The sequence below is a fragment of the Eleginops maclovinus genome, chromosome 5, assembly GCF_036324505.1.
Source record: "Eleginops maclovinus isolate JMC-PN-2008 ecotype Puerto Natales chromosome 5, JC_Emac_rtc_rv5, whole genome shotgun sequence".
Lineage (NCBI taxonomy): Eukaryota > Metazoa > Chordata > Actinopteri > Perciformes > Eleginopidae > Eleginops > Eleginops maclovinus.
In genome coordinates, this window is record NC_086353.1 from 17,355,079 (window position 1) to 17,381,870 (window position 26,792).

Below are 26,792 nucleotides of genomic sequence, written 5' to 3' on the forward strand. Positions count from 1 at the left end.
AAGAACTGGTAGACGTGTAGAGGTACTGTATGTTGTACCAAAACAACTAAACTAATCTGGAGAATAATGCATTAATGTATGGCCATCAAGGACACAGGTGGATCTGGATTTTATGCAGATATATAAATCTTTATATGGGCTATACATAAGTTCTTTCACCGAGTGGCTTTAATTCCAGCTTTCACTTAAATGCTGCTTATATATAACTTCTTTTTACCTTCATACACTTTTTGAGGATGTGAGGATGTTATACTGGAGCACAATTATCAGTGCTTGATCATTTAACTAGTATGAAATTAGTATAGCGCAGACTTGATTACAATTATTTCATTTGAATGAGTGCAAGTGCACATTGTGGATAATATAACTAATAGGGTTGAGGATCTTTTGATATCCCCAGTTTTAACTGAATCAATTCACAATTCAGAATATATTATATTAATAATAATAATATTATATAATATATTGTGGCATGAATGCAGAGAGAAGTGTGTAATAGTAAGGTTATGGTATTATATTTGAAAACAATCAAATGACTTAATAAGAATACACAAAGGCAAATATAAAACAGAAGGCTACATTAAGTCATGCTACACTTCCACAAAAACACTTTGTGCAAAATGTTTTAAGGGTAAAAAGTTTAAACATAGAATGCTGTCTATTATAGAGAAGAAATGGGTAGGTGCCCTTTTTATTGCCCAGTGTACAAAAAAGGACACAAAACATCAGTGCACAACATTTTTATTTTGTGTGATTTCTCTTCAATTACTAGAATTACTGTCCATCAGAAGCTTCTTCTTTAGGAACATTTCTTTTTTTAAATCAATTTCTTTCCAAATATAGGTATAATTATCTCGCTACTAACATGAATACATTTTTTCCAGTGACCCTAATAACTACGTCGGTTTATGCTAAATGTGTTTCTGTCAACTTATGTGTACATAATATTTGCATGTTATTTTTGTATGTTAGCAAATAACAAGTGCTCCCCGGTACCTGTGTAAAGGGCTGTACAGCAGCAGCAGCAGTGCAACCCCGGTCGCCGTGGCCAGGACGGAGCGCATCCAGAAACTGAGCTGACAGAAGTTACAGTACTGGATGATGGCCAGGATGGTGGCGCAGCACAAGAACATGGTCACCTGGAGGAAAGAGGTGAGAGGTGCTTAACAACGACAGTGAAAAACAAAACAGAGCAAACCCAATACAGCTCAGTTTGTGAGGCTGAGCTAAAAATAAATATATGAAGGGTTTTCCACTCTTATTTGTATTAGTCACTATTACTTTTAGACCTTAATAAAGAAGAAAAGGAAATTCTTGTGTTTAAAGATATTAGTTCTTTGGCAGCTCGTTTTTATATTAGTGTACACTGCATTGCAAATACAATAACAATAACCTTGCTTATGTCTTTTCTCTGCACATAACTTAACTACAATTATAAATGTACATCTTCATGCATAAAATGCAATAAAATATATTTTAAGGTGCTTTGGAGGAAGCACCTAATTTCTATGATGTATTTGATGTTAACGTAAGTTGGAAATTAGTGCTGGCACTTAGATATCCAGTATAAAGCACATTGGTCTATTCAAGCAAACACACAAGGAGACAGCAAGCAATACTATGGTGACATTCAAAGGTTGTCAATAATTATTTTGACTGGAATATATCGTTTTACTCTCAATCCTTCACATGTCCTCCCTTTCTCCCGTGATTTTGTTATTGGGTCTTCTATCTTCAAAGGCAGTTAACTCAGACTGTCTAATTAACACCCCTCCCTGAGGCTACCACTTTGATCTCCATGCCCCGAAGAGTTGGAGAGAGTGGGGGGGAAAGGCAGAGCAGAGTGAGGGAGAGAAATGGATAGAAATGGGGTTTGGAAAATCCCTAAAAAACAAGATATCTTGTGTGCAGCCGCTGGCACAAAGCTGGAACGAGAGGATAAAACTTGTAGAAGTGCTGGGTATGACCTTTACTCAAAACAGCACAAGTATGGCTGCTCTCAATCTTCTCACATGCAGGACTCGGAGAAGGAGAAATCTCAACATTTCTGCTGCCAAGGTCCACAGGCGAAGCCTCCTGAAGCCTTCAAGCTGTTTTCCTTTCACAGTTCCTATCAGGGCTGATGCCAGTTTACGGCTCTATGGGTCTCCAGGGATCTCTGGCTTCAGACAACCGTGGGCAAGGTCTCAATCCCCCGGACGCCTCTCTGCTTACTTTGGCTTAAAAATATCAGTGAGGGCAAACCATTGTAGCTTGGAAATCTCTATTAGTACCTTCACCGGAATTAACAGTAGTCCGTTTACGGCTTAGTTAGTTCTGTTTCTCTGTATAACTGCTTGCCAGATGTTCATGAAAGCTGATAGACAAGGTCAAGCTTGGGCCAAGGAAGAACCCATTACATTTGAATCAGAATCATGGGACGGATATACAGGATCCTTCTTTTGACTCTTTCAGACACAAGGACCTTTCCGGTTCTTATCCTACCAACCACCAACAGACATTTTTACCTGGAGTGGCAAGTGGACACTGGAGCTGAGGTGGGACAAGACAGAGATGGCAGGTAGGGAGACCAACACAGCCCCAATCACATGACGGGGGACCCATCCAGAGACCACCAGGAGCAGCGAGCGGGTACAGTTCATCACCTCCTCCAGATAGAAGGCCATACTGCAGGAGAGGAGAGGAGAGGAGAGGAGAGGAGAGGAGAGGAGAGGAGAGGAGAGGAGAGGAGAGGAGAGGAGAGGAGAGGAGAGGAGAGAGGATGAGTTTCCAGCAGCACAACTCCAATGGAATATCAGCTTACACTAAAAGGAACCTAAATTAAAAGCAATCAAAAGTTAAGTATTGTATGTGTACGGCAACTAAAGGCCTGAATTTAATTTTAACATAACATAGTAGAACGTGTTCTCGTAGCAAGCATGACATGGTTGTTGGTACTCAGCTATGCAGTGTACCAGCTTGCCGCTGATTATTTTCGTATTAAGCTCACATGTAATTAAATGAAATTATGCAATTGAAATCGGACCCAGTGTCACTTATACCTGATTCCAGTTATTGGAGTAATTGGTAGAATAAGCATCCCTTATTTAAAAAAAATCTATGCTCGAGCTAGAGGATAAAGGTTTGACACCATTTTTTTTTTGTTTGAAGTGGAAATGAATATATTTTCAAGCTTTCCCCAGTAAGATATATTCAAATAGATAAAACACCACCACATAAACACGTCATTTTTAACAGCATCAGTTTTGCACATTTTTGAGCCAATACTTGTCTTTTCTACATGAATCTGCACATGAATAAATCAATACAGGTTTATACATTGTAGTGCGGGAGCAGACCAACATATAAAATAATTTAGTTTTGGTCCATTAGTTTTTTTCAAAACTGTCACTGAGACCCAAGAGATACAGGCTTTTAATTAAATCTAGTACTACAGCTGTTAATTTGGAAACAAACACATAGATATATCTGGGCCATAATGACACAGCACTGACAACAACATAAACCTGAATGGCATTTTAACCACTTTTCAATCAAGCCAGGAAAACATTATCAATATAAGTTATTTTGATTTTGTTTTGCGAAAATCAACAAAGCTGTATGTGTAATGTCTTATATACAGATGTTTTAATTGTCTTTCTTGACAAACTGTCTGTTTTAACAAACTTCTCAACTCCCACACGGAAAGCACGCCCACTTAGAGCCTCCCTTACCGTATGGACAGCACCAGGGAGGCCAGCTCTAACAGGCCAGCCAGGGGGGCCACGGCCAGGGCAGCAGGGGCCGGGGGGCCCACACTGGCAGGGCTCACCAGAGGAGGAAGGAAGCAGGCCAGAGTCAGAGCCAAAAAGAAAAAACAGCTGAGGAGAACATCCAGGAAGGAGCTGAAGGTGGAGCTCGCAAATGTCTGCACTTGAGCCTGGTTCTTCACCTGGAGGAGAAGGAAGCGAAGTGAAACTGAGGAGAAGCAGGGGCTCAGCGTTCTGACAAATCATGCCTGCACCTTATACACTGCATATCCACAGGTGTTTTACCATCATTTGAGAGTCTAACTAAGATAAAACAGCTGCATTTAAACACCAGTTCCCATTTGAATACACGAACGTCTGATGTATTCACATTAAATGTTCAGTTTTTTTTTATTGTGCAGTAGTGTTCTGCTTTGAAAGAGTAAAAGATAAACAGATAGACGAGATGTTAGCAGTTATGTGTAGTTATATTGTTATCATAGTAAAGAACAACTTAGTGAAAGGTGGTTATTATCAGCGGGTACACATTTTTTTAACATCTTTTATCCTGCCGTTTCTGTACCGTCAGGCAATGTGCCTCAAACAATTAGCTTGAAGTAAAAAACAAACACATTCACATTAAGGCAAAATGCAAATAAAAAAGTGAAAAAAACACTATAAACTCAAATGTTTAAACTAATGCAAATGTAGGCTTAATATCATGAGTATCCATTCACAGCTGTTTTGAGCTCTGTAGTAACACCGGTGTAACAGCAGGGGGCTGCAAGGCTATGAGGTCAATGCAGGCAAATTGGAAAGGTCCTGGTGTGTGAGTGTGAGTGTGAGTGTGAGTGTGAGTGTGAGTGTGAGTGTGAGTGTGAGTGTGAGTGTGAGTGTGAGTGTGAGTGTGTGTGTGTGTGTGTGTGTGTGTGTGTGTGTGACTACCTCCTCCTTGTAGCTGCTGCGATAGGCTTTCTCCAGAGGTCTTTCTAGAAAATTGAGGCTGATCTTATTGATGGGTGGCTTGAAGAAGTAGTCCTTCATCAGACTGTGAACCACAAATAAACATACATGAATATTGGGAATATATTCAACCTTCACTTACAAAATGTGCCATTGTACCCTGACATCTACTCTATTTTGAGTAGATGTTACCTTTATGCAGAAGGGATTTTGCAAACTGTTAATTATACTTACCACTGGTACAATTTGATCTGGCAGCAATTGTACTTGAATGCAGTCTATTCTATGTCCTCTGAATGTAGAGTAAATATAATAGGCCAACAAGTGTGGCAAATATATTTGTATTCCTCATTAAAGAGAGCTGAAGCATTTTTGAGTGGGCTTGCAAAAATTGTCTGTGTTCATGTGTTTTTTGACACATTCAGATGACATAATAGATGTTTGTATCTGTCTTATGCTATGTGTTTGTCAGTGACACTTCGAAAGTGTATACATAGAGGTTTATCATTTATTTAATACATTAGAAAGTTCACAAATATGAATATTAGATTCTAAAATTCATGACTTAATGGACCCCGTCCACCCTAAACATTGAAAATCAGACACCTTTGAGTGATGCACTCAGTTCATAAATTCTGCCTTCGACCTCTTAGCTCACCTGTCCTCCCTGATAACATCCACAAAGTGGACGTCGCTCTTTTCTCTGAAGTTCTTTGCCCGCAACTGAATCAGAGCGGAGTGATCCATTCCCGTGCCCGCTGCCCCCGCACCGCCCGCCATGCCTAGACTGGTGCCGGTCCCTGTGCTGGTGCTCGTCTTCTTCTCTTTCTCCTGGAGCATGTCGCACAGGGAGCTCTGGCTGGCTCGCACTGGGTCCTCCAGTGGGGGACTCAGGAGACCATTGGCTGCACGTGGGCTCTGACCTTGGGTGAACTGGATCAGGAGGAGAAGGGAAGGTAGACAGGAAAGAGAAGGACACAATTTAAATAGTGAAAAATGCAAAAAAAATGATGCTAGACAAATCACTGGTGCTGTCACTGTTCATGTGCGTGCGTGCATTATACCTTGGCACTGCTGGTCTTGTGGTCCTCCTGGCAGCCGTTCAACACAGCCACATCTTCACACTGTTCTGCCCCCGGAGACAACGCCACACTGCGGGACACACAGGGAGGCTGGATAGACAAAGGACAGTGGGGAGAGAGGTTGACAAATAAATACATTTCTCACAGAGGCAGAGAAAAATATAACAACACTTTTACAGGAGTGATTAAATGTAAGCAAAATGCCGACAGCTCATTCACTCTTTCACTCAAAATGAGGGGTGGGGGATACATCAAAACTACCTTTACAAAGATTGCACGCGGCGGAAAAGCCTAAATATATCAAAATATTATTTATATATTATTTATAATCTATCAAACAATCAGAATATCTGTATTTATCTCAGTTGTTCTTTGTGACTGTTGCCCCATTTTAGGTTACAATTAATTAAAACAGGAATACCAATTTTGTAAACAATTATTTTAATAAACATAACCCCAAATCCAGCTCCAGATTAATTTTAATAAGTCATATCATATCATTTATTTCTACTATTTAATCAAAATACTGGGATGTGTGTGTCACATATAGGAGTCACGCAACATTTTCAAACAGGAAAAAGAAGAAAAAAGATAACATAACTTACTGTTATAGCTATGGTGAAATTAATGCATGGTCATACTTATTCTTATAAACCAGCATTGAAGAATAATCAGTGGATGTATTCATCATTATGTTTAACCATCAACAAATGTATTTTTTCTGACTTACCCTGATCCTGTCCAGAGGTTGGTTGCGTAGCGGGGGCTCAGCAGCTTGTGCTCCCCCGGGGATGAGGTCCGGTGTGCAGGGCTGAGGAAAGGAGGTCAGGCCCACCCCAACCAACTCTCCGCCTGACAGTCCCACCTGAGAACAGCCACACTGCACATCCAGCTCCACCTTCCTTCCTGAGATCAGGTAGGTTTTCAGCCCTGTGGGGAAGCACAAATAAAAAATCTCTGTTGAGAACTCTGCTGTCCTGGTTTCAATGAGAGCCCATTCCCAAAATGTTCTGACATTCACCAGAAATGAATGAGCATTTTGTTGATTCCAAACAGTGGGCAACAAAGCCTCTGATGTGTGTATTAATGCATGTCACATCCGTCTACTGCGAGTCAATCTACAAGATATTAGTGATTTAAATTATGAAAGTTGATTGTTTAATCCAAAAGTACAAACACATATAACCCGCTGGTTATAGCTTTAATCATGCTAAATTTAGCCTTTGCTTATTTGGTAATTGAGACTGTCAGATATTGAGGATACTAAATCTGAAAGGAAATCTCACAGTAACACTTGTGATTGACAGGCGTTCAGGATTTTTGTGAAGATATTTGCCTTATCAGCCACTCTCTGTTAATGCGCGCACACACACGCACACGCTCACACACACACACACACACACACACACACACACACGTGGTAATGCAATACTGGGTGTTACACCAGCTATGCTCTGGCCATGTTCACACTTGTGTAGGGCCAACAAGGAAATATACAAACAGTGGATTACATTAGTGGCCCATAGCCAGCCGCTATCAGCCTGTCCAAACACACGGTAACCCGCCTCTTTGTTCAAACAGCTAAAGGTGCTAACCTTGTTAGCAGGCTGACAAATGCAGGAGCGACTGTAGGTCATAAAGGAACCTGCTCCAGGAGACTTTATGGGCTCCCTGCCTTCCACTGGTTGCTGGTGTTACATTTCATTGTTATGTACACTATTTACTCGTGAAAAAGAACCCCTCATTTGGCACCCCTGCTCCGTCGGTATGAGATATTCCTAGAGCACACCTTCTGTGTTTTTGTAGCAACCTTACGGCAGCCCATTCCCGCATCAGTGAGCTTTAAAGTATGCAAGATAACAGCGTCCAGGGCAAAACACTGCATGATAAACTAAGATGTGTTTTAGATTTTAATATGACTGTAGTGAAGTTTTGACCTGATTCTGATATCATTTCTAAATATTTCTAAAATGTTGGCTTTTTCAGTTGTTTTGCAAAGTGAATATTTTGTATAGTCTCTTAGTAGAATGTGTTCATCTCTTTATAAGAAAGTTGTCGCTGAAGACCTCACTGTGTAGAATGCGTTTTGTATTCCTTTAATTTTATGGGTGCCTGTAAAAACATATATTAAAAATATATATGAATATACAAAAGGAAACATAAAATAAGCACAATTCTTTCTATGATTTTAATGAATTGCTGCCCCTCACTGACACACTAATGTTAACTTTGAGTTGGTTTCCCCTTGAGAAAGATCCTCTAGCTCTGAATATACGAATATACGTCTTGTTAACCAAATGTTTCTTTTTCACCAGAAAAGAGGAGAGATGTGCGATGATGTGTCAACCTGTGTAAGTGTGACTGATGAGCATCCGACCCATATGTGAAAGCATGTGCGTCAGTCTGATGCTGAGGGGGTGTGTTCATTAGTCCGTTTGTGTACTACAGAATATTTGCAACATTTTGGGTGAATCTGACACACACACACACACACACACACACACACACACACACACACACACACACACACACACACACACACACACACACACACACACACACACACACACACACACACACACACACACACACACACACACACACACACACACACACACACACACACACACACACACACACACACACACACACACACACACACACACACACACACACACACACACACACACACACACACACACACACACACACACACACACACACACACACACACACGATGTATTTACAGTTTTATATCTCACCATCTCCTTTGATAACCCTCCTAAACCTAAGGGCATTTTGCATCTGCAGCCATGTTGTTTCTACTACTTCTCCTACTTGGTTTCATAATAGTGAATTTAGGAATTAATGAAAGAATAAGAACATCCCCGTATAAAGTCAAATGAATTGAATCATCTATTAAAAGATAAATGGTTAAAGTCATTTTTTGTCTTTAGACTCTCAAATATGGAGATTTCCTGGTTTTCTGTTCTTTGTCATATTAACTGGATATTCATATAGTTTTGGATTGACAAACAAAACATGAAAAGACACAAAAATACATATTTTCTGCTATTTTTTATAGAATAAAGGATTAAAATAAAGGTTGTGAAAAAAATCGACAGTTGCGGCCCTTCTGATTTGTTGAATCACTGTTCATGTACGAAAGTTAATCTGCTGTGACATGCAAATATAAAAAGACACAGTGGTCTGAAAACAAATGGCATGGCTGAGTTTACTGCAGCTTTGTGCTCTGCTTCCCTGTCTGCATTAATACAATTAGTTATGAATGCGTAACTAACAAGGAACTTATCTTGGAGTCTGAAAGCACAGTGTCTCTTGTTCCGTACCCTGGGACCACGTCCACTTGGCAGACGCTCTGAGCCTCTAGGCCAACAACAGCCCTAACTTAGGGCTAGAGTCCTCTGCCAAGCGGGTGACAAAGGCCATTTTTGAGATCTCGACCCACTCACACACATGCACGCACACATACACACACTGTCACGCAAAGGTTCACTGCTGGTCCTTACTATCTATTAGCTCGAAAGCAAGAGCTGTGTACCCTGTAAGAAAATGGATAAAAAAAACCTCCAATGATTTACTGGTATGTCTTCAATTAAGATGGTTTTCAATAAAAAGTCAGGCAATGACAACAGTCACATAATTGATGTTCCTTCTGTCTGTATTACGTATGAGAGGTGAAATACTGACCAGTTAGACACAGAGCAGATAGCGAAAGCAGATCAGCAAACCGCAAAGAGATGTTGAGGGGGAGGAAGAGGCCAAGAGTACTTTGAAGGTCACTGAGTTTAGCATGCCTCGCATAACCAACATTCCTTGTCTACTTCCATTTCAGCTTTCTAACTTTATCAACAGCTTGCTCTGAAACAGGGCCTTGAAGTGTAAGGGAACATTTTAAGGCTTGACATAACAGACAATGAAAAAATGTTTTTTTTTAATAATGGTTTTCTGAGTGTCTACTATCTGTCTGTCATCAAAGCTTTACGGCATACACTAACAGAGCTTATCCTTTACTACTGAGTGCGTGCAGCCAAATCGAATGAAACTCATTATGTCTCTCTGCAGGTGTGTGTAGATCTTCCCTTGTGTCTGTAAAGGCAGCACTCTAGGATGGAAACTGACACCAGCAGTCTGAAAAGTCTCGATGCAGCTCAATGGTTTTTATTGATTTTTTAGACCAGCTTGAGCACAGAGAGTTCAGCTGAGGATGGTTTCCTACTACAACAACTACGATAAATACAGGCAAACACACACACACACACAAAGAGACCCATACAGTGACACACTGCGGACGTGGGGGCTCGACACAGCTTAAACTAAGTGTGGCAACATACAACACAGTGAGGACTCTTCATCGTAATGGGTTAACCACGCTTTCCTTAACATTTTCTAAAGTAAGCCATCTCCAGTGATTTTCATTAGGGCTGCATTATTTGGAACATTTTGACTGATTGCAATTGCGATATGATTAGCCATGTAAGAGGGAATTATGGTTTGGTTTTGTTTCTCATAATTATGAAAAATATATTAAACTATCGTTGTGGTTTTTTTTAATAAGAGGATCTGTAAATAACAAAATATGTTTTAATTAAGTTTGTAGAATACTAATTGTAGGCTGGGACTTCTCTGCATCACCCTGCACTTTAAATATTTTGCCTTTTATAAATATTGCTTTTGCTGCAATTGCACTAGTCCATATTGAGATTTAGATAAAATTAAGTCTGTCTAAACTCTGAAGTACACACTACCTAATGTGTTAATAAATATAGATTTTGGTTTTGATGGATTCTTCACATGTGTAGCTATGTAAAGACACCATCCATGTAAAGCGGCCCTTTATTATTAAGACACCATTTTCAGGAAATATGCAGCATCTGCCGGTGTGAAACATATTGGATGGTGATATATCCTTACGAAAACACCCACACACACCCACACACACCCTATCCTGTGAGTATGACTCATACTAGGTAGTGCACTGCAGTATGATCTCCTGCACCCAACATAACCTCATTCAAAATAACCAAACACACACACACACACACACACACACACACACACACACACACACACACACACACACACACACACACACACACACACACACACACACACACACACACACACACACACACACACACACACACACACACACACACACACACACACACACACACACACACACACACAGTCACTTCCATGAGACCAAATATAAAGACTGAATGAATGAATGAACAGAAGGATCAATGGAGAGGAAGCGTAGCCGAGTTGTCACATTCCACATGTACACCCGAAGACCGTACACACCATAGACACACACATTCAAAAATGACTCTCCTATGAACACACTCCCAAAGTCACTTACACCTCCCTGATGCAAACACTTTGCACTTGTTCTTAAAGATCAGGGAAGTTCATGGATTGACGGGAAATGTTCCTTGCAAATTAAAATAATAAAATACTTCAGACATGTAAACACTTTTTTTAAGCAAAATATGCTACTTTTCTATATATCACATAAATGTAGAAAGCATTTTTATTTGGTTTAGGATGATTTTTCAGAAAAATAGTGAATATTTAGGGTTTGGTCAATAGGGAAATAAATACTGTTATTTAATTATAAAAATCTGTTACAGGCCTACAATGCATAATTGCTTTAATCAAAATTGCTGTTCAGTTGCACTTAAGTTCTGTTGAATGATTGCACAGCTGTGTGCACACAAACACAAACACACCCTTTAACAATGCTATGTTTAACACACACATACCAATTGCTCTTAAAGGCTTGTGTGCAAACTAACAGAAGAATTGACACCAAAAATGTAACACACACACACACACACACACACACACACACACACACACACACACACACACACACACACACACACACACACACACACACACACACACACACACACACACACACACACACACACACACACACACACACACACACACACACACACACACAGTCTGGGTGAACGTCTTGGACTAGAGCTTGACATTTCAGAGAAATCCCACCAGGCTGTCCCAGTTTCCGACTCTGTATTTACTGAGAAATGACCTTTGACCTTACGGCGGCTTCCAAGCCCATGATCAAAACCCTCCCTAGTGACATAAAGGTCGCCGACTCCCCTCTGGTCCCACACACTGTGAACATTTTCTGAAAAAATGAAGCATCAATGCAACTTAAGTCAAAACTAAGGCAGAAAAGACATAATAGGAGCAGACAGTGGCTAAACGTCCCCTCCGCTCTGTGAGCTTTTTCTTTCGTTCTTCACTTTCATCCTGCTTCTTGGAACAGCCAGAAAATAAACAACTGTGGCCTTAAAATAGACTTCAACTTGTTTTCTCTTTTCACAAACTTAGCCTTTCAACTTTCCAACTTCTACTAGATATATATTCCTCTCTAACCTTGGCCTTAAACTCTTTCTCTTTGTCTTGCCAAAGCTTACATTTCACGTCTTTATCTCTAGCTACTCTGTCTTGTTTCTGCTGTCATGTGCTTTCACACTTTAGCCATCTCCTTTTTACTTTAACCTACTCCCACTGCCCCCCCCCCCCACCCTCCTCTACCCTCCAGTTTTCTCCCTGGTCAGTGGCGGGTCTTGAGAACAGGCCTCGTGCAATAGCAGATGCCTCCATATTTGGACACGCTGATGGAGGCGAACGATGAGGCTCTCACACGATCCTCCTTAAAAAATGCTCCCATCCATCCATCCCTCCTCCCTTGCCTCTTCTGTGCCATCATTTAAGTCTAGGGAGTTCCTTGCTCAATCCCTCCTTATTTATTTTTTTCTTTTAACTCCCTTTTTTTCTCAAATGTATACTAAAGGGATTTAATAACACTTTATACATAAGATGAGAATAACACTAGGAGAAGACCTTTGTCACATCATCCCTTTGGTAGAGTGAGCTATCTAGAACTTGCCCTAAATGGAACCAGTGTTAAAGGAGGATCTGAATGCAATGAGAATCAATACCAGTTACAGAATTAAGTAATGGCCCATACATTGTTCCAATACTTGTCATGTTGTTCGAAAAAGAACACACAACATGTCAAGAATTGGAACACTGACAAAAAAAAACTAATGAATAAGCACAATTCAAAAGTTAACTAAATCCGAAAGATACGAAAACCATTGTGGGTCCCCTAACAACAGTATAATGTTATCGCACTATACCAATATTGTTGTCTACAGCTGTATTCAAGTTGAATATTGATTATTCATTACCATCTTAATTTTCTTATTAGGCGTGTCAAAAAATGGAGATTTGAGAAGTGAGCGTATGTATGTAGGTTAGTTAAAGGTACCAACAGGAGAACCTACAGAACATGTCACTTGTCGATAGTCAAACGACTAGCTCACAGCTTGTGTTATTTTACCTTTAGGAGTTAACATGTAAACTGACATGCTTTAGTTATCTAAAATGTTTTACAGACATGCCATTTTTCCTGTTTTTTAATAATTATGCGCTCATTAATTTAAGGGTTAGGGTAACCAAGGATAATAATGACGAAATGGTTATCGTTCCATCAATATCTCATACCGGTACAACCATATTTCAAATCTTGTTTGAATATGGCTCTTCCTTCAATGTGTGTGTGTGTCTGTGTGTGTGTGTGTGTGTGTCATGCAGTGCAGCAGGTTGACAGGAACAGTGATGCACTCCGACTGTCAATGTGTCACTGAGAAACGCACACACACCACACACACACACACACACACACAGCTGTTTGAAGGCATTTCAGTTTCTGACTTCACAGAGCCTCTGAGCTTTCTCTCGGTTGTCGCTCAGTGGCAGAGGACAGTCCTTGAGCAAGAAACAGCTAGCCTTGGTTCTCTGCATAGGGTACGCCGATGACAACTGACACGTCAATTTGTTTAATGCATGTGCACACACCAACCTGTTCACTCTCAGCACGCTGGTAAATTAACAGTGCATGGTATTGAAATGCACACATGTAGAGGGTTTATTATACTTATCACAGTTTTCTCTTCATGTAATATATTTCTGAAGGGGGCACATTTAAATGTATTGCCTCATTAGAGTCCTGCAGTTGTTGCATGGCGTGATTCAGTCTGCTGTACCCCATGGGTTTTTCGATCCGCTCACAAACGCACACACATACCTCCCCCGCTGCCCTCAACTAGACTGTGGGAAATCCTTGGGAAAGGGTCATGACCAGAAAACATGCTCCTTCTTCTCTCCCTCTCTCTTATGTTCTTCCCGCTAATGTCACACAACTCTCTCTTTCCACAGACCACCAGGGAACAGCGCTTTACATGCTGTTTATAGTAGTATGCTTCTTTTACTTCATTGGTTAAAGATTCAACACTTACTCAAGGAGAAATCCAAACAGCCTCAAATGATCAGCATGCAATGAAATCACAAACATATTGCTCTCCTGTAAGTTAGGCGTTCAATCCTTCATTTGAGAAACTAACATGTCCACCTTGAAATAGACTGAAGTGATGACGTACTTTTGTAGTGCCACAGAAGTAAAAGCTCTACAGGATGCTGAGCTGCTGCTGGTTTAAAAAACCGAATGGTGCTTTAGAAGGAGATTCAGGTGATAAGGTGTTACCTTGGTTGGTTATTGGCTAATAGATGTATAACCAAAAAAAATATCACAAAGTGGCCAAATCTGATCAGCTCATTTTCAGACAGGTTTTTATATAAATGGATCAGGACAAAAAGAGAGAGAATCTTTTCTCCTGAAACTTTCCGATCCCTTAACACAAAGGGGACACATATTTATGTATAAAAAGGCATGAAAAGGTGGATTTTGCATAATAGATCACCTTAAAACAAACTACATCATGGTTTCATAACTTTGTCAACACCACCACTAAGCTAAAGGTGGGCTTGTGTTGTGCATGATGCCCTTTAGTAGTCTTATTTAGCCAATCCTAATAACTGCCTTTTTTTAGAAACAAGTAACAGCGTTAGACATCAAAGGGGTATTCACTTAAGTATGTTTTGTCTTAGAACAATATTCATAAGTTTGTATAAACGCTACACCTCATTTGAGGCATTTAACATTAATAAAACATTAACTTCAATATGAGGAAACCCGGACGTGCTACAATAATTGTTTAGCACGTCCGGGTCTGGGTATACATTTTGTAATTTCTGCACCACTCATTCCTGAAAGAAAAAAAAATCATGTTGCTTCATTGAGACCAAAGGGCATGCTGGGAAATTATTGACTGAAGTAGGCAGGTAACGGGAAAGAGGGCACACCTTTGTGTAGTGCACCTTGCCTAGCTGATAACTCTCCTCCTCATTGGCTATTAACTCTCTATCTCTCTCTTATTACCTATTTAGCTATATAACCAGCGCAAAGGAAGCTCATGGATATTTTAACAGGCTGGAGGATGCACTCTCTATCTATTATTCAGAACAGCCGTTTAGCACAGCAGCACTCCAGCATACTTGAGATGGCGCATACACACACTCACATTCACACAGGGCAGCACAAACACACAGCTGCTGCTGCCACACTGCTGCATACAGCTGTTGCAAAAGTGGAATTTTAAACAGTTGTCATAGTACACACTTGCACACAAAATACAGAATAACTAGCAGGTGAAGGGGAGATATTAATGTGACCCCGGAAAATTCAGTTTACAGAACGCCATGACCCAGTCCTGACCTATAGACACACAAGCTAATATGATTTTACACCCCTGCTATTCTGACACTCATGCATTCTGTATGAGCTGGTCAATTAGTAACGGTATGACAGGCGTGTCAGAACGGCCTCGTTCCCCAGGAAGTGAATTGTCAGGATTAAACATTGTTATCCAACCAGCAATGTGACTGATAAGGCAAGGGAAACACTTTCCCAGAATAAAATAATGAGGGAACACTCCACTATAATAAACGATAATAAAGAACATGTGTGCATCCCGGTGAGAGCCTAACATGCTATTGCTTCTGTCCACATTTTCAGAAGAGGACAAAACATTAGTAATATTTGAGTCATGTACTTTACTGAAAAGATAAATGAACATTTGAAGAGACAGAACTACTGATTTTGATATTATTGTTTTAATAAAAATGATGTCACTTGGATATGATTAGATAAGAGCTAAGGAGTAATAAATCATCAGCTTTTTTCATCCTCAGGTGTGCATAGACTACAGGCTATGAGATTATTTTGCATGCAAAAATGAATGTGAAATTATTGGTATCAATCATGAGAAGCAAGGTATTTCTCAAAACCAGCTGAAAAAAATGCATATCATGTACTGTACTGCACACAACAAATTAAAGTCTATTGTCATAAAGGCCTGTATTACATTGGAGCAGTTTTCATAGAACTTGGATGATTATGCAAAGAAAATGAAGAAGAAAAGTCATATAAAGAAAATGCAAGTCACCTTCTCTGTTATTAAACAGCAAATGCTTCAGGTTAGCAAGTTCATCCACCTGTAACAAGTCATAATCCAGTAATTGACTACATGGTTTTCTAAGCAATACACAACATAGTTATGTAATTCTTCATAGAATGACTCACAAACATAAGCATGTGCAAACCTCTGTCTCTTTCACACAAAAACATACACACACATGCTGAAACTGGACAGACCAGTCAAAAATAAAAGACATTTCAAGCAGGTGAGCCATCGGTTCGGGATTACTTAATCAGTTAATTACAATAAATAAACACTTCTATAAATAGAATATGTATCACATGGAGAGCAAACTACCTGGAAAGACTAGTTATGGATTAAGTGTGTGCATGTGCGTGTGTAGCTAGTCTTCACATTTAATCAGGCTAGGACAGGGTTGGGTATGCTTATCTCCACACACACACACACACACACACACACACACACACACACACACACACACACACACACACACACACACACACACACACACACACACACACACACACACACACACACACACACACACACACACACACACACACACACACACACACACACACACACACACACACACACACACACACATTCTTGAGAAATAGGAATGACAAACTTCTTGTGAAATATGAGGGCTGAATGAATAAAAGAAAGCTGATTAGCAGAAACGTGGGAGACAGACTTCGTATTTGACAGATCCTCTAAGAGAGAGAGGTGCAGAAGGTGACACAAAGTGTTATTGCAGGACTGTCACGATAGAGGAAGAGGAGACGGAGAAAGGAGATGAACCTCTGGTGTCCTCATACTGTGCTGTATACTGTGCTGCTTCCTTGGCTACTGGCTGTTCTATTATGATTTAGTGTCAGATCTACGCCATCCTGTCTGTCTCTGGAACACACACAAATAGCATTAATGATAATGGAATTAGTATGTACCTAATATAATATTGCAGGGGAGCATTACGTTAGCAATTGTAGGTCAGCTTCAGTGCAGTGTGTGTTTATGTGTGCAGCGCTGAAAGGTCAGGCTAAAAGCACTGACATACTCTAACCAGTTTTTCTCATTTAAATGATAGTATTTATTACAAACACAATTACAAGTTATCGGGTTTTCTGTGTAAAATTGTATCGTCAAATTTAAAAGCAAAGTCATTTTCGAACATGAAATACCCTGCCTTGAACTTAAAAGGGGCACTATTATGCTTTTGGGGTTTTCCATTTTCCGAAGTGTGTTATAGGTTTTTGTGCATGTTAATGGTCTGCAGAAGCTGAAATCCCAAAGTTCTATTGAGGAAACATTTAAATGACTATCACTTTACCACAAGTGACACACGAGCAAGTAGCAAAACGCTGCTGCTGTCATGGATATTATTGAAGAGGCATTTAACAACAAATTGCAAAAGTACTTTTTACCAGTTTATTATTCTGATCAAGTCACACAAAGTCCAGTTTGCACACTGGAGTAGTAAATGATATAACATGAACTCTGTTATTCTTGAATTGCCTTTCAAAGGAACTGAGTCATTTAGGGTAAATTCACAACTTGTAGTAAAAATGTTCCTAAAACAAAAGCAACCGCGCTCCAACAATCACAATGTATGATCCCACTTTAAAAGTCACTTATTTATTTTCCTCCCCCTCTCTCACCAGTAAATTCCTTTCTGTTCTCCATCTTTGCTCTGATTTGTTCGGCTCTCTTTGTACTGGACGGCATTTTTCTTTTCATTCTATTATCAAACACAACGACGGCCAGACGCAGGCAAAGACACACAGACATGCTTGATAGACCACCTAGTCAAGCGATTACAGTCGACCTCTGAACCTTGTAGTGGCGAAACAACACCATGTTGGGTCACAGAGGCCTCAGGGCAACCGCCTCCTCTCGACTTGTATTGCTCTTGAACCAACGCACATATAACACAGATTCAAAGGAGAGACAATAATTTAATCAGTAATTTAGTATTATATCTTGGTTGTTATCATGAGACATGCACACACACTCACACACAGACGCTTTGTTTGACTAGCAGCGCTGTAGTTATCATCAGTCGGTGAAGATCTAAGGAGGTGAGTCAATTATGCTGTAGCTCTGCTCAGCCTCTCCTTCTTCCAGTTCTTGGTAATACCAAGACAAGGGCTGCAGCTAACAAATATTACCATTATCCATTACAAATCTGAACTCATCAAAGTCCAAGGTGATGAAATTAGATATGTTGTTTTGTCAGATGAAAATATATTATGTTTTATATTTATTTGTGAGAGTCGAAAAAGCTCAATGACAAAGTATTATGGCCTCTCACAATGGAAACATCTTTTCACAACATTATTCAACAGGCTACAGAGAAACTGACATGTTGATGGAGGGCTTCCCTATAAGACAGTTAAGCTTTTACCTTTAGCAGTGCATGAAGCCACAGTGTAAATGGCACAGCCCATGAAGTGCTGGAGCTGGTTCTAGTTAAGGATCTGCCATTTGCTGCTGCATGTTTCGGTGACACGTTTGATTTAGCACAGACTAACCAGCCGGAAGGAACAGACTTCCCACTTCAACACACTGCAATGGAAGAATAGAGTGGAGTGGAGCGGGGTTGACGTATTTTGTGTGATGAAACAGAAGTGCGCGTCACAAGCAGTGCCTGGACAAAAAAGCCAATGAGACATTTCCATTGGGTTTTTGAATATTGTTGAAAATAAGATCTGTGGCAAACACGTTTATGATCAGTACACATTTTGTTCAGCAGGATAATCTCCACATAATGTTAACAATACTTTTATAATAGGTGACGCGTAAATGCAATTGCCACAAGTAAATAGTTTAAATAATGCTATAAATGAACCACATCATGGTTGCATGACTTCATGTCAACACCGCTAAACTAAAAGGCAGCTAATATTCAGCTTAAGGACGTTAAGTGGTTGAATTTAATTACTGATTAGCAACAGCGTTTTTTTAGAGGCATGTAAAACCTTCAGACATTCACGAGTGGGGTATGATGAAGTCTTTTATGTCATAAAAAAAACTTTAAAATGTAGTAAGCTGGTTTAAACCCTAGACCTCTTTTGGGGCATCTAACACAAGTCATTAAAAAAAACATTGACTTCTAGACGAGTGGGCCCAGAAGAGCTAAAATGCTTTCCCGATTAGGACTCATTCTTGCATGACACTATAGGCTTGTCTGTAGACAAAACATAGATACATTTAAGCACACACCTTTCAGAGTGTGCAAACATAAAAATATAAACAAACATAGACATAACCTCCAGACTCACGCAGACTGAAACTGACAGGGTGCGAGTGCCACCCTATGATACTTTAAGAGTAAATCAAGGTCTGAACCTTGAGTGTGTTGATATACAACATACTGCTATACAGCACTGTAACTTAAAATGTAAACGGTCTAACGCACACTAGAGCACACCGGGGGGCAACAGTGGCCCTGAGTCCGTTTTTAATTGGCCTTCAGCTAATTCTTAAAGTACCTTGGAATATGGCCCACACCTGAAACTTGCGCTTATTTATATCCTTCATCTTAAAGATATGTAAAAATATATTACACAGTATTCATGTGTTAATAAGGCCATCTGTCAATAAATTCAGTCAATTCAAGTTGATAACATTTTCTAACAAATCTTGGTTGATAAAAAAAATTGTGATAACTTAAAAGCATAATAAGCTTGAAATATGGGGTGAGGGTGAAAGAGGTGTAGGAGAAGAGTGGGAGGATCATTGAGGGGGTGAGGGGTAAGAGAGTGAATGTTCAAATTGAGTGACTGGCAAAAACTGTTGAGATGCATGTACAGTTTAAAAGTTATGCAATAACTCATTTAAATTTCAATTTAATGAAATAGTTTCACACTACGTTAGTGCAAATGATAGAGTGTATACAATATACACTGTATTTGTGTACTTTTTAGACATTTGCACACTCAAACTTCCTCAATCTAAAAGTGTTGTCTTTCTGAAGTACTGTAAAGCATAAAATCATTGCTATATTAGCCCATTATTAAAAATTCCAACTGCATACCTGCATTGTTAATGCATACCTGCATTGTTTATGCATTTGAGAACAGAGGTATGACTTATCAGTCACGTTATATTAAATAAATGCAAACATTTAAAGCAGATGTGTGGAATTACGCAGATGAGGTAGTCCATGTTATGCACTGTGATACCTGATTGTGTGCATCCATTACTACCTAAGATCAGTGCATTTCTGAAAGGACTGATGTCTAAGTAAAGAATCATTGCAAACTGACAGCACTCAGTGTCATTTAAAGCTTGGGCTGCTAAAATGTGTTTAAAGGAGAGGTGATGGGTGTAAAGGCACTAACAAACTGGAGAATGCTGGAGGGCACGCTATCTGAGGCGAATCTTTCGTTCTGCTGAGGGATCTATAGCAAAGCCTTGACTAAAGACAGACCGACAGCAATAAAGCAGTGTTACACAACAGACCACATGTAGAGGCCTGGGGGACAGGTGAGAGACTGAGGCAATGAATGTGATAAAACCACGGGCATGAGGAAAAGCAGAGGGAGAGATTTGTGAAAAGAGAAAGAAAGAGGAGAAAGCAGATGACAGAAATTCAAAAGAGAAGGGCAATTCAAGAAGAACAGCAAATTACTCAGTTTATAATTAATATGTTTTCCATAAAAGATGCTTCAGGGAATGGAAAATGATTCTGAAGGTGTTAGCAAATAGAAAGACACATGGTGATACATAGCTACTAAATTGTGTAACGGTCTTTTTACACAGGGACCCGTGTCTTTAAAAACTCAATGTATTAAAGTTGTGTGACAAATCAGACAATCACGACATGAAAGGATCAGGTCATTTAGTTCTCTGCAACTTGTTTCAACGACTTTCTCTAGTCTCTCTGTCTCCTAAACAAAGCAGTAGTATGTGACTGACAGTTTACTCTTAAGATGACGCTTTCTCGACAAAACAAACTGTGTTACACCCCTCTTTTAGTCACTGCTATAGAGAAGCAAGGTGTTAAGGTCATCTCCTTCTTCGATCAGGAAACTGTGGCTTTCTGTTTCAGCAGGAAAATAGATGCCATTCTCCTTTTCACTCCCTCAACAAAAGCTGCATGTCAGTATCTCACTCTTTCACTGTTTGCCAGTCTGTAAATAGAGTGACGGCACCATTTAGAGCCAAGTGTGAATACACTGTGACATAAGGTCTGACAATAGCACAGACAGTATCTCTTTGCGAAAGACCTAAGATTAGACGGAATCCCCTTCATTTATGCTGCTATCCAAAAAGTATTGAGACAGCGAATATCGGGAAATTTTCAGGGCTGCCAAGTCAAATTTGGTTTAGTATATTTTACTCTCTTTCTTGTGTCCTTGCACCTCTATTCCCATCCTACAAGATGTGTTTAATCCACTGAAATCCAGGACAACATCTGCCTCTGTCAGTAAAGTCGGTCAGCTCTCCTATTATCAACTACAATCTCCAAATCAAAAACATTCTGGCCTCCCATAGACTGATTGTTAAGAGGAAAAACAGCCAATGGAGGTTGACACTTTAAACTGCCGGACTTAACATATTTTGGAATGGTTCTAAACTCTAATTCATCCAAAACAAGGCCTTTTCTGTGTACCAATCTTGATCTGGTTTGACTTTATCTGAATGATATCACAGACTTAAGTGAGTGAATGCCTAATGCATATGCCTAATACTTATCCCGGCTTCTGTGTTTAAGAAGTATTCATTAAAAGTGTTTGTAAGAAAGTTGTTAAAAATGTTGGTGGCAAATGTTTCAAATCAATCTGGTGCATTTGCATACAAAAAGATATAATCTCAATGACAGCAGCGTCTGTCAGCCAAATATAAAGCTCCCAAATGATCTGTGAGGTACTGCTCCAAATGGGTTCAAAACCACTGATAACGGAAGGCAGTAAAGGTCATTATAGAGAGGGTTGTTCATGTCCTTCAGCAAAAGGGATTGATGAAAACAATTGTCGTTTGGTATTTACTGCTCCTGATGGAAGATATCTAATTACCTACATCAAACACGTCCCTCTTCCTGGTGCTAATCTTATATCCCGATCTCCTGCTTCTGTCGGAAGACTGTTTCAACAGGACTAACTGGTCAGATAACATACTTTAGTGCTGTGGAGGAACGCAGTGACCCCACTCTGATGACCAAGTCCACAGACAATGCAGATTCTCAACCAATTCTTTAACCTGTGAGACTTACATTTATATGCAATGCCTTTTTTTCCTATTACAATTATGTGTTTTGCTTATGCTACATTGATGAGCATATCATAAAGAGTTAGCATTTTGTCAAGTTTTTTCAAAAGGTATTTCTTATATTGTAGATGTATAAACTAATACCCATTAACCAGTAAATCTCTTTTCTAGACCTGTTATTATTTTTTGGTGACTGCCTTGGTGTTCTATAACTAAATTATTTATATCTAGTGTGCAGAGACTTTCATGTTCACTGATGTTAAATGTGAAAAGCCACTTACCCTTTAGTTTCTCGACCACACTTTCCCCAGCTCTCTCTGCCACCCGTCCGTCCTCCCTCTGGTAATGGTCATCCAGGAATCGAGCAGTAGCCTCTGACAGGTGGACCTTGCCCGCCACGCCCAGCTGCTCCATCAAGTTGGCCAGGTTGACGTCATTTGACCACACATCAAACTTGAAGCGCTTCATTCCCAGGATCCCACACAGCACGGTGCCGGTATGGACGCCGACCCGCATGTTGACAGTCTCGCATGTCTCATGGCAGAACTGCTCGATGGCCTGGATCATGCCCAAGCCCATCTCCACACAGCAGTTGGCATGATCTGGACGGGGCTCAGGGCAGCCAGCTACACAGTAATAGCAATCTCCCAGTGTGCTGATCTTCTCACAACAGGTTAGCTCACAGAGCCGGTCAAAACGTCCAAACAGATCGTTGAGAAGGCCAACCAACGCTGGCGCTGACTTATTGGCAGACATTCTAGTGAAACCCACAATGTCTGCAAAGAGGATGCTCACAGGCTCCATGCGTTTCATGTTGAACGGCCGGAAGATGATCTGTCCCCGGGGGATGGAGGTCTTCTTGCGTTTGTGATTGTTGTAAGGGTAGTTCTTTGTGCTTGAGGCACTTTGGGCTTGTGAAGCTCCACCGCTTCCTCCACCACCCACTGAGACAGCTGAAGCGGAGCAGGCACCTGAGGAATAACGCTTGCCAGAGCTCTCGCCACCACCCTCATCATCACCTTGCTTCATCAACTCATCTGCAACCCGCCGCGGCATCACAGAGTGGATCATTCGCTCCTTCAAGGCCTTCTCCACCTCTAAGTCTTTGCCATGCATGATGGCCTGGCCCACTTTGAGGAAGGTGCTGCGGGAACGCACCTCCGACATGATGAACAGGTGGATGCCAATGACATGGGCACACAAGTGGAGCAGAGCTTTGCCCGGGCCCAGCCAACGGAGGGTGTCTCCTTCCCAATCCGAAGCTGAACCCTCTAACCCTGTCCCCCATCCAGTAGTGTCATAACTCCTTTGAAGCAACGGCAGCCATTCTAATGCCTCAAATAATATAGAATATAGGAGACCCAATATCACTGAGGCATACAGACGGACATGAAGGACGCTGTATAACAACAACAAAACCTCCATACACAGGGAAAACGTGCCCACAGGGGAGATGCAAGCAGTTGGAAGTGCTGCTCCTCTGTCAGGTGAGGGATATGAGGAGTTCCTGCCACCAGCCCCCTCCAGCTCAGTGTAGCCAGCGGTCTGTACCTGTGGAGCTAAGGTGATGGCAAAGGTGACCGCGATCAGGAACAAGGAGGTTTGGTTGTACAGCCATGTGTAGGGCTGTGTTAAGGTGAACAAAAATAAGATCACTAGGACAACTAAAAAGGCGGCAGTGGGGGCTAGGAAGGTCATGGGGTGACAGCGGTCACTATTGACCCCAAAGTACACCCCCCAGAGTACAGCTGCAACCGCCAGGTAGAACAGGACATAACGAAAGCGCCGCTGTGTCTGAGGAAAGCACCTCTCTTGGCAAGCGTCTTCTAAGATGGGGGAGTCAAATTTGGGGTCCCAGCACTGAGCTGCAGAGCGCTCGAACAGAGGAGGGGCCTTCCTCTGCTCCCTGTCAGTGGAAGTCCCAGCTGGTCTGGAGTCTGCTGAGCTGCAGCTGGAGGAGATACTGTATTTGTGGGGGTTGGGGTTCGTTTTACTCACAGCCCCATGGCCTCCAGCTCCTCCTCCCCCTGCTCCACTGCTGGCAGCCTTCAGGGGCTCATGTTGAGGCACGTGTGGCGCGCTGTTGGAAATCCGCACGGTCACCGCGCCATCCCCGCTAGAGTCGCAGCTCACTTCCGTGCCATGCCTGGGAAGCTGTCTGTGGTGTGGCAGTGTGGCCATATTGACTGCTGTGGCGAGGGACCGATGGGTGCGGGAGAGGTGTTAAATATTAATAATATCTTATGATGGCCCTCAGGCAATTAGACGCGTGAGTGCACATGTGGCACGGAGGAGGAAGAGAGTGACAGACAGGAGGGAGAGAGAGCAAAGGTGTTTGGTTGAATAATCACAGCTCATGGATGGTGATCACGGCACAGATGTCTTTGCTACGCAAACAGCAGCCTGCACACTCACTCACACAAAACGCGCCGTTCCAGTTTCTTGAGCAGTTCATTATCCAGCCCCGGGTTTGCGTCAGTACTCACATTACACGTATCCTTCTCCAAAGAGGCTCTGGGTTTGAGCCCGGCTTTCTCTCCAGCTGCGGTAAAAACACTGTCATCACTCTTTCTGCCTTCTGAACTGAACATCCTTCTCGGAAAGGACTGGTTGGTGATGCAACGGATTTTGTATGCCTAGATCAAGTCGGTCCTGACGTTACATGACTGGAAATGACCTCCTCTGGATGTGCGTAATATTTCGATGCTGCTGACATTACGAAGTCAGACAGCTTCCAGATTTGTCTTCATTCCAAAAATAACGTTGTCTGCGTAAAAACAGAGCTCAGTTCCAGGGCTGTATGAGCAGATACAGGCTGTCAACAGCTGTGCAGAGCCAATTGTCTACAAAAGTTACACTGTCCCTCTTATCTCAACAACACGCGCGACGAATGGCACATTTACACTTTCTTTCCCTCCTTAAAGCACCTACCAATTAGTGGGGTTCCGAAAAACCAGTAGTGCTCAAATATAAAATGTGTTGAATGCATTAGGTTTCACTATACAGCATCAAAACTGTAAAGAAAAAACATATATTCTTAAAAGAAAATAATGATTTTTCACCGGAAAGGCTATCATCGTTTCACATAAAGTGTTGTAGTTGACTTTATATGCAGTAAAGGTTTAACATTAAAAGTAATGCCAGTTTAAAACTTTAACAACTGTACATTGTGTTAATTATTTAAACTGGGTGATCTGTGATTAAAACGACTTTACCTTCCACTACAACCTTCCCCATGTATGCCTCAGCGGGCTAAGGATTTGCAATCCTTATTCATATACATTCTCCTTTCAGATTGATTCCAGAGGGCCCATTAAAATAGTCCTGACTGAGTTATTTTGGAGTCCTGTCCAGTCCAAGATCCGGATCATAAGAGGCCTGACAGGCAGGCCTATTCCCACAAATCCAGCCCCGTCCTTTCCTGAACCACCTCTCCGGATCTCTACAGTTTATTCCACTCTGCTTCCCAAAGAGGGGGTCGGGCAGGGGTATGCGCTATTCAAAGACGCGTAATCCGAAAAGAGAAGCGCAGAAAATGCCATCCGCCGTCCCAAATTAGTGTAGGTTTGCCTCTGCTGGGAGTGTCTGCAACTTGTTGCGCGCAGTTGGCAAAATATACAGCTATGAGGAACAGCCTCGGTCGGAACAGGCTGGTCTATAAATAGTGATGATCAAAACTCTTGCAATAACCACACCGAAGGACTGTAACATTTGAAAGCGCATCCACTTAATCTGTGGAAGCGCTTAATGTTAAAGAAAATCGTAGTAGGCTACTTGAAAACCATGTCGTAAAACGCGTGCAAAACGTCAGCGGTAGGCCCCCTCTGCTTCCAAAAGCTCCCAAACTTTTTTTCCCAGGCCGTATTTCCTGCGTTTGGAGAGGAGACCCAGTTAGGAGTCTCTGGTTATTTGGAGCTGAGGCTGGATTTCCTCCCCTTGCATTTCCCCCGGAGCAAATAGGGTAGAAAATTTCCAGAGCAATAAAGGAAAACCTCTGGATAGCTCCTCGGTTGGATTGTCAAAAAAGACGTCCCTCAAACGGTACTATATCCTTATCTTAACCAATTCCTTAGGTCTGGATAGTACTAGTTTTCGCTGGCATGCATGTGTCCAACAAACACAACACTGTGCGTTCTGGCCGCGGTGCGTCCCCTTCCGTCCGCCGCTGGTTGCCTCCCTTTTCCCCTGATATAGCTCTCTGCTGAGTTGGGGGCTCAATAAAAACAGACCCACTGTGGGAGTTAGCGGCAGCTTTTTCTTTTTATCTGGGTGAATGTTATATCTCCACTCCTGTAGCTGCCACCATCTTCGCTGTGACTGGGTCGGAAATCCTCCCCCAGCTGTTGTGGCGGTGTGGGTTGGTGGGACCAGCTTGTCAAGCAAACAACAGTTTA

General features: G+C 41.4%; 1 protein-coding gene across 1 annotated transcript in view; it reads right to left on the bottom strand.

Annotated features, from left to right (window-relative positions):
• Nucleotides 1-26,688, bottom strand: part of adcy9 (adenylate cyclase 9) — a 33,425-nt gene extending 6,737 nt beyond the window's left edge. Inside the window, exons 1-8 of the mRNA XM_063884135.1 lie at nucleotides 22,680-26,688; nucleotides 6,504-6,703; nucleotides 5,756-5,863; nucleotides 5,350-5,624; nucleotides 4,674-4,776; nucleotides 3,714-3,931; nucleotides 2,508-2,667; nucleotides 997-1,139 (exon numbers count right to left, since the gene is read on the bottom strand). Of these exons, the coding sequence (XP_063740205.1) occupies nucleotides 997-1,139; nucleotides 2,508-2,667; nucleotides 3,714-3,931; nucleotides 4,674-4,776; nucleotides 5,350-5,624; nucleotides 5,756-5,863; nucleotides 6,504-6,703; nucleotides 22,680-24,579 (3,107 nt within the window). The 5' untranslated portion in view covers nucleotides 24,580-26,688. The remainder of the gene's footprint in view (nucleotides 1-996; nucleotides 1,140-2,507; nucleotides 2,668-3,713; nucleotides 3,932-4,673; nucleotides 4,777-5,349; nucleotides 5,625-5,755; nucleotides 5,864-6,503; nucleotides 6,704-22,679) is intronic.
• Nucleotides 26,689-26,792: the final 104 nt, after the last annotated feature.